Source organism: Electrona antarctica, assembly GCF_951216825.1.
Source record: "Electrona antarctica genome assembly, chromosome: 18".
In the NCBI taxonomy this organism is placed as follows: Eukaryota; Metazoa; Chordata; class Actinopteri; order Myctophiformes; family Myctophidae; genus Electrona; species Electrona antarctica.
The window spans coordinates 13,547,282-13,560,696 of NC_136799.1; the positions used below are offsets into that span (position 1 = coordinate 13,547,282).

General features: G+C 45.1%; 2 protein-coding genes across 2 annotated transcripts in view; one reads left to right on the plus strand and one right to left on the minus strand.

Annotated features, from left to right (window-relative positions):
• Positions 1-4,809, minus strand: part of eipr1 (EARP complex and GARP complex interacting protein 1) — an 87,934-nt gene extending 83,125 nt beyond the window's left edge. The window contains exons 1-2 of the mRNA XM_079527638.1: positions 4,636-4,809; positions 3,678-3,761 (exon numbers count right to left, since the gene is read on the minus strand). Of these exons, the coding sequence (XP_079383764.1) occupies positions 3,678-3,761; positions 4,636-4,677 (126 nt within the window). The 5' untranslated portion in view covers positions 4,678-4,809. The remainder of the gene's footprint in view (positions 1-3,677; positions 3,762-4,635) is intronic.
• Positions 4,810-5,226: 417 nt separating this feature from the next.
• The window catches only part of LOC306941784 (trafficking protein particle complex subunit 12-like), a gene marked incomplete at its 3' end in the record, with an annotated part of 40,602 nt that continues 32,413 nt past the window's right edge, over positions 5,227-13,415 (plus strand). Inside the window, exons 1-3 of the mRNA XM_079527427.1 lie at positions 5,227-5,341; positions 7,242-8,708; positions 9,987-10,103. Of these exons, the coding sequence (XP_079383553.1) occupies positions 5,297-5,341; positions 7,242-8,708; positions 9,987-10,103 (1,629 nt within the window). The 5' untranslated portion in view covers positions 5,227-5,296. The remainder of the gene's footprint in view (positions 5,342-7,241; positions 8,709-9,986; positions 10,104-13,415) is intronic.

Below are 13,415 nucleotides of genomic sequence, written 5' to 3' on the forward strand. Positions count from 1 at the left end.
CCTATTACCGGGGTCCTCCTCTTCTTTCCCTCCAATTACCCTGTCCCGCCGGCCCCCGGAATTTATTTGCACGGCTCCCCCACCGCCATAAAATTATAACTTTGCCTAATAATTTTTTGCTCGATGTGGTCCAAGCCAAGGTTAATGGCTGCCTCGCTGACTTTGAAGAGGCTGAAAGATGCTTGTGCTCCAGTGCTCCCCCTCCTCTCCCTCCCACCACCACCACCACCTCATCCCCTTGTCCTCCTGCCTGTAAAAAGAAGTGCCTCGCCGGAGTTATTGTCCGGCGCATCGCTGTTAACGGTCCCCCTGAGGTGCCGTAAGTGTCGCAGTCAACGGGAGGGGAACGGCCATTAATTGTCTGATCAAAACCTTGAGGCCCTCAGTGTTTTACCGCACCGCGGGCCCCGGGCCGCATTCAGAGAGGAGGGACTGCGTAGAATAGATTTCCAGCTAATGAAAAAGAAAAGTTGAACGTGTTTTGAGACATCTTAACGTGAAAGTTTCGCTTGTTTGTCGAATCGATGAGCTATAAACATCGCTCGCCACTTGTGTTGATTGTGTTTACTGCGTGGGGGGGCGAGGTCTGAGCGCTATACGCTATGGGTCGGGGAGTTAACACCCGCTGTGTTTACACGCATGGAGCCTTTCAGGTAATGGCTCATAGTACACAGTAAAATCCTCAGTGTTCATTTAGCCTTTTGTCACTCTGAGAGTGTACAAAATAAATGCAACCAATTTTGGTTCCATCTGTCAACTCTCAGAGTTAAGGATTTTTACTATGGATGCATGACATAGTGTTCATCATATCGGTATTGGCCAATATTAACAGACAGTACTTAAAACATGCTATATCAGCATTGAATCGATATAAAAAATAATCCATATATCTTTTGCCAGTATTTTATTTTCTAATATTTACGTTTGAATGTGAAGCTGAAAAAGCCATTTTAAAATGTAAAGCCAACCAATTCTCCAGGTTGGCTTTACTTTAAAGCAGCATGCAACTTTCCTCTTATAGCCTGAATTTGAACCCGTGACCCGTGAAATGTTTACCATTTAGCTAATAGCTTCCTCAGGGGATAAATTGCATCTTGATCATTAGGTCAAAATTTGTTTCAGATCCTGTGTCTAGTCTACTGTAGGTGAGACATATGACCTTTGACAGGATCTAAATGACTCAATACAGGGAAACAAAATACAACCACCCCAAGTTTACAAGTTATATTTGTTTTAACAAAGTATGAACCAGCCTCAGCACTCCTCTCCCAGTGGGGCACTCATGTTTTCATTCCACTAATCACCAATGTTCACACATTCTGAATACCCCTGCCAACAGATTCAGTAGCGCAGCTCAGAATCTGTTCTGATTAAGTATGAACTAATCTTAGAGCCAACTGACAACTTCCAAAGTGACAAATACTCGGTTTATCATTAAACATCTGTTTCAACAATGGCATGCAAAATAATGATTGAATAATGAATAAGGCTTGCGTTTACAGTTTTATACCTATACCAGCAATGGAACAAGAAGATGAAGACATTGTTTTCTAAAATCTAAAATGTAACATTTTTACAAGATTTAGAAGTCAATAAGTCCACTCTGAGACTTCCCGTGGGATCGAGGTCATACCCTTTTCCCCTGCCACTAATTTGCAATCCACCATGTCTATGCATATAGTTTTTGGCAACATCATTTCAACTTAAAATAGAATAACCTATCCTTTAATAAAAGCCCTTATTAAACAAGGACATAGTGACCCTCCACAAAATATTATTTCAGGTGTGAATTTGTTCTTTCCTACCGGACCCAGGCTGTGGTCCAAAACTCCACACTCAATCCTGGGTGTTTGGTTTCATATCCACTATTCTCCACGAATAATGTATTGTTTGTTAAGGCAGTGTTTACACACAAACAAATGTGACTCATTATGCGTATGTACACTCAAGTTTGAGACTACCACACCAGAAAGCAATCCTGCATGTTGGTATGGAATTAACATAAGTATAGCAGCAACTGCTGCTCCTTCGCCTGGAAAGGAGTCAGCTGAGGTGGTTCGGGCATCTGGTTAGGATGCCTCTCGGGCGCCTCCCTAGGTAGGTCCTCGACACACGTCCCACTGGGAGGAGACCCCGGGGCAGACCAAGGCGCAGTTGGAGGAAATACATCGACTCACTGGCCTTGGAACGTCTCGGAATCCCCCAGGAGGAAGTCACTAATGTTGCTCTGGAGAGAGAGAAGTCTGGAGCACTCTGGTGGAGCTGTTGCCCCCACGACCCGACTACGGATAAGTGGTTGAAGATGGATGGATGGATAGCAGCAACCCATTCTAACAAACATTCATATTGTGATTTTTCTATCAATTACTTTTCCGATTAATCTAATATTAATTGATAGCAAAATAAAAAGCAAACAACTGCTGATGTACAAGCTCACAACAGGCCGCATTTTGCACCCCTAGGTGTGTGCATAAAAAATTATAATAATAATAATGTATTTGCATTGATTGTTTTACCGTCTGCCAGGAGGGAGGAGGGTCTTACAATGTCACCTGTCTGTGTTTCTGTCTGCCTGTTCACAGCTAGTCTTCCTACTACTGGCCAGAGCAGCATCATACGTATTGTGCACACAGCCATCAGGCCAAGGAATTCAATTACGGAATATTTTTCCAATCGGTCAACTATGTCATTATTTTATCTCAGCCCCACCGCAAGACTGTGGAGAGAAATGTAGCCAGTCCGACCCAAGCTGTCTGTCCGGCAAATGGGATCTACATTAACCAATTACAATGCTCCTGGTGTGTGCCTCATTCACAGGCTTGTCCTTATCTGACAAGGAGAAAAGCCTGGTAACTACCTAATGTGCATGTCTGTTGGGCGGGACGTCCACTGTATTGATTCCCGTGATACCGGGACTTCCCTGGGAATCTATCTTTTTCGACCAACTTCAATGCGGTTTTCATGCCTGAAGGTAAAAATATCTGCAAAGCCTCAACATAACTTCCCTGGGAGGTACTTCATGTACTTCCCATTAGGCAGTAGCCGTTCTCGCCCAGCGTGGCAAAACAAAGGCACTGCAACACCTGTCTGACACATGGAGGACAAAGTAGAACTAGCAAAACATAAAGGACAGCGGATAACTTTTTTGTTCCACCGTAATGATAATCTTCTGGTTCTCAAAGTGGGGGACCAGAGGGTTCCCAGCAAAATGTGTGTTTTTTTTTTTTTACCTGAGATCAGATTCTAAAAATGTCTTCTAGTACATCCTGACAGTTTTCTGAAAAAGCTATGTTTCTATGTAGCAGACCTACAAGCTCGTAGCGCGCCACTCGGTGGCACGCTATGAGCTTGTAGATCTGCTATTTTTCAATAGCTAAAGCATAACATAATGCTAACACCAAAAGGGGTTCCCGCCCAAAATGGGTTAATATAGTATCACCATAGTTTTAACCACATTAAGCATATCTTATACTTTGGCTCTTTTCAGTCTTTTGATGATTTTTTCCCCCCACAAATTATTCTGGAGGTTCCTGCTGGCACAGGATAATTATTTTCAGATGGGGGTCTAATACATATCATTTTGGGGGTCCTCTTGACATGAAAAAAGGTAGAGAACACATCTATAACTAAACTCAGACAGTTTAGAGGTCTGTTCTGGACCTTATTTCTCAACTCACCTGGTTGTCAAACTTTAGCGACTGTGTGCCCACGAGGAAGCGAATGGCATCAGTTTCAGCTGTCTGTGCAGTGAGTGCTCGTGCCTGCAGAATGGTTAAAACATGAATGAATACAGTATAGTCTACAGTTCCATATTGCAGTTAATGCTTAATTAATAACAGAAGATGCACAACGCACATACACAGTAAATGCCTCAGTGTTAATGCAACCATTAATTTGTAAGTAAATGGTAAATGGTGCATTTATATAGCGCCTTTATCCAAGGCGCTTTACATAGATTGTGCATTACATTCACCCATTCACACACACATTCATACACCGATTGCAGCGGAAGCCATGCAAGGTACCAACCAGCACATCGGGAGCAATTTGGGGTTCAGTGTCTTGCCCAAGGACACTTCGACATGTAGACAGGAGGAGTGTAACTCTGAGAGAGTACATATTGCTTGCATTCGTTTCCTCTTAGAGTTACTCTGTGTGTATATAGAGTTGATAAAGCAATGATACAGGCTAGTCAATCTGTGCCTAATGCCTATCCAGACTATCCTGAGATCATTATAATAAACAGAGTAGAATAGAACAGGATATAATACTAGAATGAATATACTATAATATAATACCAGAATAGAGTACAGTAGTAGAGTAAAAAAAAGGAATAGAATACAATTACAATAGTATAGCATATCAAAGTTCAAGGTTGTACTTTATTGTTACATCTTGTGTACAGGTACATAAGAGTAAAACTTGTGTTTGTTTTGGCTTCTTTCAGACAATGCAGTAGGCTATAGACAATAACAAGTTAACAACAGTAGAATAGTAATACAAAATAAAAACAAAAACGTAATGATATTAAATAAAGAGTGCAAAAAAGAGCAAGGAGAGAAAGAATGAGAAGATATTAGAATAGTGCTATACACTAGTATACTGTATCTTTGTCAGTAAATGAGTCATACGTGCCTGAAACTCGAGTCCATAGATGACAGGTGCGTCATCCTCCATGACTTGCCGGTCTTTACAATGCACACGTGCAGTGTTAAATATAATTTGACTGTATAGTTAAAACCACTGTTGTTGTTATTGCTGATGCCTGGCTGTTACAGCTCCATCACTCCAAAACACAGTCCAGATACTGATAGAATGTTACTTCCGCGATCTTAAAACGTAACATTTACGTCTTTTTAGAGTGAAAAGACGGAGCAGTCCATATCCAGCGAGCGCACTACGTCTGAACCTTGGCGTAGAGCTCTTCAAGAATACATACGGTGCAGTCTCTGTCATGTTGTTTGGTCGCCCTCGGACACCATACGTCTAAAGGGTTGCCAGAATATGTGAGAGAAATGAGCAACTGGGTCTATGAAAACACGCCAAAATGAATTATTTTCCTTGACATTAAATGTGCACCCAATGTTTGAGAACCACTAATTAAACAACATCTGTAAGCAAGCCCAGATAAGCCTAAACTACACTAGTTTATAAACAATTAAGCCCCCCAAACCAGCAACCCACCAATATCTATTTTACATGCAACTTGAAAAACGTGAAAAACAAAGGCAAATAGTCGCTTACAATAAGCAGACATGGAAACACGGACTACATGTAGTTCCTGGTAGTTCTGCGCATGAGCAGTATCGTCTTAGCTGTCAAGTTGTCAAGTCTAGTAAAGGTAAGGTAAACACATCATCATTATCGTGTTTTGTGAAGAATTGTCTCTCTCTATCAGTGCTATATTTGACAGATGTTTAAACACGGCGTGGTATCTCACTCCTGCCTGCCTGGCACCGTTGAGGGTTATTCATTGTTTATAGTTTCGCAGAAAGCGGTTGAGCATTGAGCTAAACTTGACGTTCTAGTATAGGCTAACATGTTAGCTTTAGGTCCATGGCATCAGATAACGGTAGAGATATTGGCTCATGAATTGATAGCCTTATATTCACATGAATGACGGCTGGCTGACACGTGATGAGATCAAGTTGAGAGCTTCATGGTGTCACATGAGATAATAACTGCTGAACATAACTATAGCTGTTTAATGTACATATAATGTTTTGCTACTATAGTGTTTTATTGCTGATGATGTCTAGCTATAATATAGTATTGTATTGTATGTCTTTAAATGCCTCTATGCATTCAATACACGGGACCTCAATGGAAACAAGTCCACGGGACTTTTGGGGTTACATGCTTGGCTGTTTGCAATTCTGTATAATAAAGTATTTAATCAAATGAATGAATGAAAAGGCTAGAGAGGGACATTTGCATACACAGTCAAATGCTGATGGAATTTATTTAAAGGCTTAGTATTATTGCCTGTATGTAACAGTGTTAATACACACACACACACACACGCGCGCGCACATATATACTGTACGCGAATAGTGTCCGTAGGTGACGAGTTCAAAAATCGGCTTGTGATTGGTTGTCAGTGAGGTAGGGGCTAACACTTATCCTAACCTTAACCTCACAAAATCTATGCCTAAACCTAACCTTAACCCTAAACTCAAATACTATTGATTGATTGAAATTTGTATTTCACAGTATGTAGCATGTAGAATTTCAAACAAGCACAGGTCAATTCAAATACTGTTACTCTGGACTGTTACTCTAAGCACTCACACTTGTTTACAACAGGGTCCAGCATTTTCAATCCATCAGAACATTTTGAGACGTACAAATATTCACTTCTATAAAAACAGGAAATCATCATAAGGAAAGGGAAAAAAAACATGTACAGTATGGGGGGGCTTTATTTTTCACGGGGGCCTAACTTTAACCCATTCAGGCCTGACCTCAAAATTTTAAAAAAATCTTCGAAATCCTCCAGTTTTTTATTTTTTATTTATTCAAAAATAGCAGACCTACAAGCTCGTAGCACGCCACTCGGTGGCGCCCTATGAGCTTGTAGATCTGCTATTTTTAAATAGCTAAATTACAACATAATGTTTAAAACACCAAAAGGGGTCTGCGGTTGTTGGAAAAATAGGGGCGGCGGCGTGATTTTATACCAGGAGGCGCTGGGTGTGGGTTCGGTGTCTAATGACTAGCGAGGCACGCTACCGAGCTGGCTGCTAGAATGGGTTTTTCTGGTAGCCCCGCCCTACTTCACCCCGCTCTACTAGTAGTAGCCGGCAGTGTAAAACAAGCACTCCCTAAATACTTGTCACCTATGGACACAATATTAGCATCCATACAGTGATGTAAATAGGTTTTCAATGTAATGGGTCCTGGGACCAGCGGTGGTATTTTAGATGGGTCCCAGCCTAGGGACATTTTATGAGTTCTACTTCAATTACGTTTTAGAGTACAGTACAGTACACTATTGCATCCCAGGACCCCCGGAGGGTTACATGATTGTGTCCTTTCTCAATTTAGTGAGTCTAAGGATGCAGGATGCAGGCTATTTGCATCACTGGCATACTGTATGTGCGCGTGTGGTCACTGAATGAAATGGTTATACTATTTTTTTCAAACTGTCTGGTACAGTACGTATAGAACACACCAGGGCCATTTGGTTACATGTGTAGTGAGCATTTGAGTGTCAAATTTATTTTATTTTATTTTGAAAGGAGCAGGTAAAACCATGGATAGTGGAGAGGCTCCTGCCCAACGGCCAGTCACTCTGGACATCACGGTGGATGAGCTCACGACAGAGGCCGCCCCAGCTCCACCACCGGCCCCTCTGGAGCCCCCCGGCCCCGCCCCCGCGGTGGCCGACAGCGTCCTGTTCCAGGAGGAGAGCATCGACCTGGTGGAGCCCTCCTCCTCCTTCGCCACCCCCCACCACCCAGGGGGGCGACAGCAGCAGCGCGGCGGCCACCACGCCGTCAGAGAGCCCACTGGACAAGCTCAACGACCAGATGATGGAGAGCGTCATGATCTCGGACTCTCCCAACTACAGCGAGGAGGACGACGTGGCCCCCATCGACTCCCTGGAGGGGGGAGAGGAGGAGGAGGGGGGAGAGGCAGGAGGGACGGGTGTCTCGGGTGACAAAGACGGAAAGCCTGAAATTGGACAGAATGTGACGGAGCTCGGCGTGGCGGGAGAGGGAGAGGAGGAGGAGAGCGACTCTGCCGAGGAGAGAGCGGAGAGCGACGCGACGGAGTGGGGAGACTCCAGGGTCAACCAGGCTATTGTGTTGATCCCGGCCTCTCCTCTGTGCGACACACCGAGCCTGTCCAGCCCTGCGGCTGAGGAGGAACCGCCGGCGCCGCTGGCCCCGCCGGCCGCGAGAGGGAGCGGCCCCAAAGACGAGCCTGTGCCGGTGTGCACCATATTCAGCCAGGCCACTCAGCCCAGGTCCCTGGTGCCCGACGGCTTCCAGCCCACCCTCATCAAGTCCCCCAGCTTCAGCATGGGGAGCGGCAGCGGGGGTCCGTCGGAGGAGGCGGTGACCCCCAGCAAGCAGCAGCTCACCCCGCTGGTGTGTCAGCCCAGCCCCAGCCTCAGTAAGTTCTTCACCGACAACGGGCATGTCAACCCGGCGTCCGACTTCTTCGACTCCTTCACCACGTCCTCCTCCTTCATCTCCGTCTCCAACCCCAATGCAGACGCCTCCCCTACCGGCCCTGCTCCCACGGCCCCCACCCCCCATGAACGGCATCTCTCCTCTGCCTCCTCCTCCCTCTCCACCCCCGGGGGGCTTACCGACTCGGGGGCCGCTCCTCCCACCCCTGGCTCCCTTTTCGGCGCAGCCGCCCCCGTCGAGATCGCGCCCATTAAGGCCCAAGCCGCTGCTGCCGCCGCACCACAAACGAGCTCCGCGCCGCCGCAGACCCAAACGGCGCCCCCGCCTCAGCCTGCTCCCGCCGCTCCGCCGCAGCCCTTCAACCAGCTCCAGGCCGTGTTCTCGGGCAGCGACGACCCGTTCGCCACGGCGCTGAGCCTCAACGAGGCGGACCGGCGCCACGACGCCTGGCTGCCGTCCGAGGAGACCAGGAGAGTGCTGATCTCCGTGGCCACGCAGCAGTACAGTCCGGTGTACGTGGAGAGAGACAGACTCACCATGCCCGGCCTCAAGTTTGACAACCTGCAGGTAAGGTCTGAGGTTCACACTGTCAGCTTGTTGCTCTGAGATCTGAGGCCCATTCTACAGATACCATCTGAATCAGTAGTTCTTCTCACACTTTCAAGATTTAAAAGAAGAAAGGTAATAGAAGCATATGTACAAGCTTGCACCGCGCAGCACAAAGTGAAGAGACTTGATGTGAGCTATGTGCTGTTTTTGAATAGCCACTGATGCAACAGGCCCCAGGGGTCCTCAACTAAAGTAGTCAATGTAGCATCACAATCACTTTATCCATTTATATGTTGGCTGTTAAAAAATATAGCAGATCTACAAGCATGCCACTTTGTTTGTGCCACGCTGACAGCTGCTTGTACATCTGCTATTTTTGGAAATCTTCGGAAAATATCGGCACAAAAGGTTACACACCGGCATTCTGAAGCCCGCTATTCCGACGCACCGCCATTCCGACTCGCTCATTACTAACCCTAACCCTTTTTCTTCCAAGAAAATGGGGAATCAGAGAAAGCCGTATGATGATATGAAATTGACTTTGTCAAATATTTTTATTTTATTTAAATATCATTGTCCTGTAATGTCATTCCTGTCGAATGTCATGTTTTTATGTTCTGTGTGGACCCCAGGAAGATTAGCTGTTGCTTTGCACCAGCTAATGGGGATCCTAATAAAACTCGAAAACTCTAACCGCATGTGAAAGCCACGTCGTCGGAATGGCGGTTCGTCGGAATGCCACTCTGTCCCCGACACGAAACATTTCCAGATGGGCTTCCGCACTGCAGCCAGATCTTTGGCCCGAAATAGTTTGAGAACCACTGATTTTTATTTGTATTATTTAATTTTTTGCGTGTAAAATGGGGACGCCAGCAGGATTGATGTGGTCGTGGCTCTGTTCATTATGAAACTTGATTGTTGATGAATTATGGATTTAATAGTTATCCTTCCATCTGCTGCTTAACAGCTGCTAAGAGCCATGGAATCGAAGTAGCCCCCCCCCCCCCCCCCCCCACGACAAACTTGGAAAGAAGCATGATGCCATGATTTCTTTCTTCCTGTTTTCTTTCTTGTGAACGTATTGTTATCCATCCTCAACTTTTTTATTTTATTCTTTGTACATTTTTTGGGGCCAAACATTTCCCTTGCAATGCATTGTGATGGCAGTGACTTGGCACAGTCACTTCCCCAGACTAGATGGAACAACCCTGGCTATAGTGCTGAGAATAGTGTGTCTTTTGTGTGGCGTCGTAGGGCGATGCTTTGAGAATAATGTGTCTTTGTGTGGCGTCGCAGGGCGATGCTGTGAAGGACCTGATGGTGCGCTTCCTGGGCGAGCAGGCTGCCACGAAGAGACAGGTCCTCACCGCCAGCTCTGTGGACCCGTCCTTCCTGGGCCTTAAACAGCTCATTGTAAGTGTCACATCTCTGTGTGTGTGTGTGTGTGTGTGTGTGTGTGTGTGTGTGTGTGTGTGTGTGTGTGTGTGTGTGTGTGTGTGTGTGTGTGTGTGTGTGTGTGTGTGTGTGTGTGTGTGTGTGTGTGTGTGTGTGTGTGTGTGTGTGTGTGTGTGTGTGTGTGTGTGTGTGTGTGTGTGTGTGTGTGTGTGTGTGTGTGTGTGAAGTAACTATAGTACAATTCATTTTGAGGTATTGTTTCACTTTAGTGGGGTATTTCCATTTTTCCAATTACCTTTACTTCTACTCCACTACATCTCAGAGGCAAATATTGTAAATGCGTTTTTCAGAGTGCAACACCTGCACACAAAGCCACACATTACAATGACTTGTCTTGCTGGATCTCTTCTCCACTGCATAATGAATGCTGTTACTTTTGGTACTTTGAGCATATTTTGATACCAATACTCTTACTCAAGTAAAATGTGAACACCAGACCTTTACTTGTGGTATTAAAGGGTACTTTTTTTGGCTTTCGCCTTTATTTTATATATATATATATTTTTTTTTTATGGAGGGACAGACAGTAGGCTGACAGGAAATGGGGAGAGAGATGGGGGGGTGACATGCAGTAAAGGCCGTCGGGATCGGGAGTTGAACCCGTGGCACACTGCCAGACTGGATTACCAGCCAAGTTGCCTGGACCATTAAGCCATGGCCCAGGCCGGTAAGGGTACTTTTACTTAAATAAAAATAATTCAGTACTGGCATTCGTGCATGTTCTGGCTCCATTTCTGTCTGCGTAACTTGTTGTAAAAGGCCCATTATATTCCAACGTACTAGACTGGTGCCTCCCTCGTGACCAATGAGAGTCAGGAACGCAGCCCGTTGGGAACGCATGCCCCTCCGTGTCATAGAACAGCATAGTACTCCAAACGTATATGGGTTTGCGGATTTATCCATATTTTCGTCACTTGGTGCATAAGTTGATCGTTAAGCGATACACGCGCAGAGTTTGAAGACGATTCACTTTTCATTCATGTGCAGATTAATGACGAAATATAGAGTATTTGTGCTTTGAAATTGAACATTTTGATTTGGTTTCATATCAGAGGTTTTCGTCAAAGTCGGCAACTGCTTCGTCCGTCCCTGTAGACCCAAAGGATTTATGTACATGAAAATGCCACTCAAATAGTTAAATTACATACCCTCCGCTAAAGCAAGCAGAGTGGCTTCCCACCTTCGATTTCCACAAAGATGTAGCCCTATTTATGATCCGTCTGCTCTATTTTGAATTGACGGTTTTCAGTATCCACTTTATTTATTTTTCCCATTGTTGACATTGACATTTTGGTAGATTTTCATCTATGCTACTGTGTAAACACATTTATAAATACATTAAAAAAGTAACTTTTTTCGCTAAACTTGTTAAATTAAATACCTAGTGACCTGGACAGGGAGAATAGGTAGTCGACAAACATTTTTGCATCTTAATTTCATTCAACACATTTTGTCTGTGCCGTTTTCGGGGGAACGCGGTGGAACACCGGCCTCCACAGCAGACGGATAATGGAGCCCTTGCAATAAGATGACACAGAAGGGGTGCCATTTTCCATCTGGACCAATCTGCAATCTGCCGACGTACACACACCTTCCATGTGTCGAGTTTCCTATACCCATCTTTATGTGGAAAGTCGCACGGCATCATTATATACACTCGGCCCAAGTATCTTAGGTTCCAACAGCAATGCCCAGTAGCCTTCGATCAAACCAAACGTCAGGCTGAAGGCTCAGTCAACTTCAGCCTCAGTCTGTACTTCAGCGTACAGGCCGGTGTTGCATGATGCCGAAAATAGCCAGTCTGCGAACTTAACATCGTGGCACGATGCACTGTGCTGTGAGCTGGTGGACGGGCTATTTTCATCCATCGCAACAACAGTGTATAAGTTGAGCATAATGTGTGTTACTCACTCTCTTCACCTTACCTCGCTTTCCCTAACCTTTACTCCTCCACTAAGCATAAATACTACATGCGTCATTCCCTCTCTCCTTCTGCCATCCGTCCATCCATCCATCCATCCATCCCTGCCTCGCTCTATCCCTCCTTCGTTCACTCCTTCCATCAAGGTATCTGACCTGCCAATGACCCAGACCGGCAATTGGTATTTAAAACCATATGTGGTGGCGAGCAGCAGACGGCGTGTGATCGAGAAGGGAAAAGAGCAGGGAAGGGGAGAGGGGAGGGGTGGAGAGATGGAGAGAGGGGAGGGGTGGAGAGATGGAGAGATGGAGAGAGGGGAGTGGTGGAGAGATGGAGAGAGGTGGGCTTCTCCTGTGCACTGCTGTGCTCCATGTATTATGCATGGGAGCACTGTGCATATTTCAGCGGCCTTCTGGACTTGCTGTATACACACACACACGCACACGCACACACAATCACATATACACCAACTGTATAGTCCACTTGACTCCAGGCTGAGAATACCACCTGGTGTGTGTGTGTGTGTGTGTGTGCGCACAGACTCAACAACGAGAGAGAGAGAGAGAGATGTGCATGCACAGCCCTCCGAACTGGCACCGTTATAGTAAAATCCTAAGTGTTGACTTGAACTCGGAAAGGGTACAAAGTGTAACCAAATGAACCTGTACATTTGCAGTCACTGTGTTATGAATTAAATGTGTGAGAGGCTCGGGCTCCACAGCCTCAAGGCCACTGGCAGTATAGGCTCGCTGCTAAACGGCTACATACCTGGCTGGCACAGACAATCAGGCTTGTGAACAAACAGACCTGGGGTAAAACGTAACCATCGGAGGAAATGCAAATGTCCTTGTATATATTATTATCAGTGGTGGAAAAAGTACTCACATGTTTTACTTGTAAAAGTATCATTACTGCAATGTAGATGTACTCCGTTACAAGTCAAAGTCCGGAATTCAACATTAAGAGTAGAAGTACAAAAGTATTTGTATCAAAATGTACATAAAGTGCCAAAAGTAAAATTACTCATTTAACTGTGCAGAATGTCACATTTCACGAGTATATGTATGTATACAAAAAATATTTTGAAAATCGCATTGTGAGCTTGTAGATTTTCAAATGTCTGCAATAATAGGGCTGAACTAGTATATGTAACAATAACAAAATCTTTTGGCGGGCCTTGATGCCATTGTAATGAGTGTTGTGAGCTTGTAGATCGGCTATTTTCAGCATACAACCAAGTGTAAAATGACTTGTGACTGGATGTCTTGTCCAGTGTCCACTAGTCCCTTCCTAACATTTTAGTCTAGTTTTTATTTGTTGGTGAAATTGTTAATATATTTAGTCTTAGT